The 5000-nt window shown below is 49.2% G+C and overlaps 1 protein-coding gene across 3 annotated transcripts in view; it reads right to left on the bottom strand.

The window, feature by feature from the left end:
* The window catches only part of cpne9 (copine family member IX), a 49178-nt gene that overhangs the window by 11482 nt on the left and 32696 nt on the right, over positions 1 to 5000 (bottom strand). For 2 of the 3 annotated variants that reach the window (XM_056595473.1, XM_056595465.1), the window contains 3 exons: positions 4760 to 4863; positions 4012 to 4116; positions 1014 to 1055 (listed from right to left, as the gene is read on the bottom strand). In XM_056595473.1, the coding sequence (XP_056451448.1) occupies positions 1014 to 1055; positions 4012 to 4116; positions 4760 to 4863 (251 nt within the window). Of the gene's footprint in view, positions 1 to 55; positions 67 to 875; positions 880 to 1013; positions 1056 to 4011; positions 4117 to 4759; positions 4864 to 5000 lie in introns of all 3 variants that reach the window. The other variant, XM_056595482.1, reaches the window with a different exon arrangement.

The raw sequence follows: 5000 nt of genomic DNA, 5'->3' as shown, positions 1-5000 counted from the left end.
CAGCAAATGTTACACCTTCAGCCACTGCATGTATCACATGCACACGCACACGCACAAGCACGCACACTCACACAGATACACACGCACAGATACACACATAAAATCTGTTTATCTGTATCTCTCCAAAGCGTCATAGAACTAAGGAAGAATAATAATGATGGCCTACAAAAATACAAAAGTGGAAGATAAAAAGCACCGCGAAATACCAGGCTTGCACAAAATATGTAGAATATGAAATATTATAAAAGCTCTCTCCCACTCTCTCTCTCGGTGTGTCACTTTCATTTTCTACATTATTCAGTCTGTCTGACACTGTCTCTAAAAGACTAACACTTATTACTCTCTCTCTCTCTCTCTCTCTCTCTCTCTCTCTCTCTCTCTCTCTCTCTCTCTCTCTCTCTCTCTTCGTCTCTCTTCCATCTGCTCTCTCTCTCTCTCCCTCCCTCACTCTGTATTTCTCTCGCTGTCTCTCTCCCTCTGTCTCTCTCTCTCACTCTCTCTCTCTCTCTCTCTCTCTCTCTCACTCTTCTCTCTCTCTCTTCTCTCTCTCTCTCTCTCTCTCTCTCTCTCTCTCTCTCTCTCTCTCTCTCTCTCTCTCTCTCTCCCTCTCTCTCAGCATTATGCCATTCTCTTGCTGTCCCTCACACTCTCTCTCATTACGTCTCTCTCTCTTCCTCACTCTGTCTCTCTGGCTCTCTCCCTCTCTCTCCCTCTCTCTCCCTAGCTCTCTCTCTCCTCTCCCTTCACCTCTCAACATTATGCCATTCTCTTGCTGTCCCTCACACTCTCTCTCATTACGTCTCCCTCTCTCTCTCTCTCCATCTTGCACAGCATGTTATTTTTGGGCAGAACGCCAAACAGTGATTTCCCCAAACACATCTCCGGGGTCCGATGCCGTCCCCGGGAGACCGGAGGAGGGCCGTGCTCCTCCATAATTAAAGCGTGGGTGACGGCTGCGCCAGTCAGGGAGCTCGGGGGTGCCGCAGAGAGCCTGTCAGCCAGGATCTCCCTACCTTCCGTCTCGGTCCCAGTCGTAGACGTCCACCTTCACCGTCCTGCGAGACAAGCACGCGGAGACAAACATTATCACATCACAAAACTGACAGCGCTTCGCCCTTTCAAAATAAGAGCGCGGGCCACAGTCTTTCTGTGAGGGAAGGCGCCCGGTTGAGGCTTGGCGGAGGATTATTCAGCGTGCTGGAATGGCTGCGAGGGAGTTTGACATCCATCTCATAGGTTTTGGGTTAGATTCCCGCCCCAATGTCCAAAGCCTACCTATAGGCATCCAAGAGCAAGATGACCCCCGACCCCTACCTGGTCCTTAACGACCTGGAGCTGAGTTCACTTTGAGTCGCTATGGGTGAAATGCTAAGATCTATTGTGTGTACGTAGCTGTGACAAATCAGCAGTCAGCCTCGTGCTTTCCCATCTGAATCCAGTTAGTATGATAATACCGAAAGAAGAAATTAACAGAAAAAAACGAATTCAGGAAAACAGACTTGTGTGATTAGCAAACGATGAGAGGATTCGGACGACCTTTCAGGAGGAGTTAAGAGCTTCTCCAGAGACGTGTAATTTGTACCTCGTGTTGACAGACTGCAGACGTTTGGGACGCAAATCCAATCACAGGAATGACACTTAATAAATGGCTGAAATACACTACTGTCACTCTCCCTCTCTCTCTCCCCCTCTCTCCACCTCTCTCTCTCTCTCTTTATTTATTCTCTCCATCCATCTCCCTCCCTAAATCTCTACCCATCTCTGTCTACCTCTCTCACTCTTTCCCCCTCTGTCTCCCCCTCTCTGCCCCACTATGTCTCCCTCTCTCCCCCCCTTTCTCCACCTCTCTCTCTTTCTTTATCCTCTCCATCTCTCTCCCTCGCTAAACCTCTTCAAACCTATGTCCCCTCTCCCCCTCTCTCTCATTCTGTCTCCCCCTCTCTCCCCCTCTCTCTCCCTCCCTCCCCTTCTGTCCCCCTCTCTCACTCACTCTGCCCCACTCTGTCTCCCTCTCTCTCTCTCTCCCCTCTCTCGCTCCCTCCCTCCCTCCCTCCCTCCCTCCCTCCCTCCCTCTCTCTCTCTCTCTTTCTCTCTCTCTCTCTCTCTCTCTCTCTCTCTCCCTCCCTCCCTCCCCCTCTGTCTCCCTCCCTCCCCTCTCTGTCCCACGTTGGTCCTGCAGTAGTCTGGGTCCCGGGTCGGTCCTAATAACACCAGGGTGGGTCTCTGCTACACGCTGACCGACTGCTGGCATTATTCTGACCGCCCCGGCAACAGGTGATGTCATCGATACAGTGGGTTCACCTCCGTTGCTATTGGCTCTCTGAGGCTCAAGTATACAAACATGATATAAGTGAATACAGATAGAGGTCATTAAGGAGAAGGTAGGGGTTAGACAGTACAGAGACAGGTCATTAAGGAGCAGGTAGGGGTTAGACAGTACAGAGACAGGTCATTAAGGAGAGGGTAGTACAGAGACAGGTCATTAAGGAGCAGGTAGGGGTTAGACAGTACAGAGACAGGTCCTTAAGGAGCAGGTAGGGGTTAGACAGTACAGAGACAGGTCATTAAGGAGCAGGTAGGGGTTAGACAGTACAGAGACAGGTCATTAAGGAGCAGGTAGGGGTTAGACAGTACAGAGACAGGTCCTTAAGGAGCAGGTAGGGGTTAGAGAGTAGGGGTTAGATCTTGCTCTAGGATGCCTCCAGGTAGACTGAGGACATTGAGGATCGAACCAAGAACCCTCCCAGCCTGGAGTCAAACACTCTAAGTCACCATAATACCCTATCTTGATCCCGTGTATGTGAACATATTGCATTAATATTAGCAACATTACAGAGAGAACTGTATAAGGTAGTATTCTGATGTTGGTATACAGAGTTGGGAGTTGCATTCATGTTCATGTTTATACCCCCACAACACAAACCGCAGAGGATTTCACACTCTTTCTATCTCAGCCAGCCCTGTATCTCAAGGTGGATGTTCAGAGGCTCTGATTAAACGGGTCCTCCTCTTGAGGGAGGGGGAGAGGGAGGGGGGAGGGGGGGGGGAGGAGGAGTCTCCCCCCCCTGAGACCCCCGCAAGGGAAAGGAAATCAAATCACGTCTGATTTAATCTGCTCCGGTTTCATCTGCAGGTGTCGTCGTTGTCCCCGGCCCCCCCCCCCCCCCCCTGCCCCACCCCCCATCCCCGTTCCCCCCCCCCCCCCCCCCTCCCCCCGTCCCCCCTCCGAGATATCTGCACTCAGAATACCGTCACTGTGACTTCCTCTTGTCAGTGCCAACCTTCACAAAGTAAGAGCCCCCCTTGGTATCTGGAGTGTTCCGTGTGGATTGACTAATCAGCTAATTGGCAGCTGATGGGGGAAATCAGGCGAGGTGAGTGGAGGGTTGGAGCAGAAACACGGTCAGGAATCGTCACTTCAGGACCGGGATGTTCTGGATCACCCGAATGGTTTGATAATCCATTTTGAACAATAAACATATTGTGTGTTTCGACGGGCTATTGTCTTTACGTACAGGACAGCGAAGACGGAAAAAGACGTGGTTGAACCTGTGGATGCTACAAGCCTTACTGCTACATGGTCAGCTCACTAGTGGGTCAAACCGCCCCAATTAATACCTTTTTTAATGACACTATTTTATGAACATATCTGATCAATATGTGACCAAAATCCTACTTATATCTGATCAATATCTGATCACCTTCTGACCAAAATCTGATCAGGATATGACCGGTAATGAACAAATACCTAAACAATACCTGGTACCTGTCTAAACAACCAGTATACATAGCAGTTTGTAACCAGTATGTGACCAGTATGTAACCAGTGTGTAGCCAGTCTCTAACCAGTATGTAACCAGTATGTAACCTGTGTGCAACCAGTCTCTAACCAGTCTCTAACCAGTCTCAACCCAGTATGTAACCAGTGTTTAGCCAGTACCTGTCATAGTCTCCATTAAAGAGGGCTCTAACTGGGTTATCACCAGTATGTAACCAGTGTGTAGCCATTACCTGTCGTAGTCTCCATTGCAGAGGGCTCGAACTGGGATGGTGAAGGCCTGCCATACTGGGTTCAGTGTGTTCTTCACCACCTCCGTCTTGTGGCAGATAGTGAACCTGCACAGACAGGAAGTGACATGCGTGGGACTTCCTGTCAAGAGCTGCATCATTATTTATTACAGTCTGTGTTGCAGTGTGATGGATGTACATGGGCCTACACAATATCCTCTGCCTCCTCTGCCTCTGCACTGTGGAAAGAAATCTTATTTTACCACAGCCTAGAGTAACTGAAGGAATGTGTTTGAGGATTCAAATAATACACAGTTATTTGTTACGTGTATATTGTTTCATTCATTCACCAAGACTGTAAAATGATACATATTATATATTTACAGTATATCATTCTTCTCTCTCTCTTTGTCTCTGACCTTGTTTCTATATCGTAGCACTTGCTTATTTTGTGGATTTTTCTCTATGTAAATGATTCTCGTAATTTCTTCTCATCTTCATGCCTCGTTGCCCTTACTGTCAGCCGCTTTGGACAAAAGGTTCTGCTGAATCACTGTACTGTAACGTGTCCTCTGTGTTATGTGGATTTACTGTGTGTACGCATACCATGTAAATGCTCCCATTTCTGTTCACAGCACGCTTCGCTAAGTAATGCGCTCGGATGGAAGTCTGATGGGTTCGGAAAGGTATTAGTGTAGATCTAGTCCATCGCCGGGATGTGATCCAGAGGGTGGGGAGCGAACAGACTCACGTCCCGTCCTCGTTGCTGCGGTAGAACACCAGGAAGGGGTCCGACTTGCCGAAGAAGTCCTTCTTGTCCAGCTTGTTGGCACACAGCTGCATGGTGGCGATGTCCTGAGGACCAGAGGGAGAGCAGGGCGATGGTGAGACCTCCTGACAGACGGCGGGACGTCTGGTTTATTTATTGAGCGGGACACGTCAGGAATGTCAACCAAGAGGGGAGTTGATTCGGAGAGAAGAGAGTTATTCTA

Source organism: Gadus chalcogrammus, chromosome 1 (genome assembly GCF_026213295.1).
Source record: "Gadus chalcogrammus isolate NIFS_2021 chromosome 1, NIFS_Gcha_1.0, whole genome shotgun sequence".
Lineage (NCBI taxonomy): Eukaryota > Metazoa > Chordata > Actinopteri > Gadiformes > Gadidae > Gadus > Gadus chalcogrammus.
This window is presented reverse-complemented; position numbering and strand designations above follow the sequence as displayed.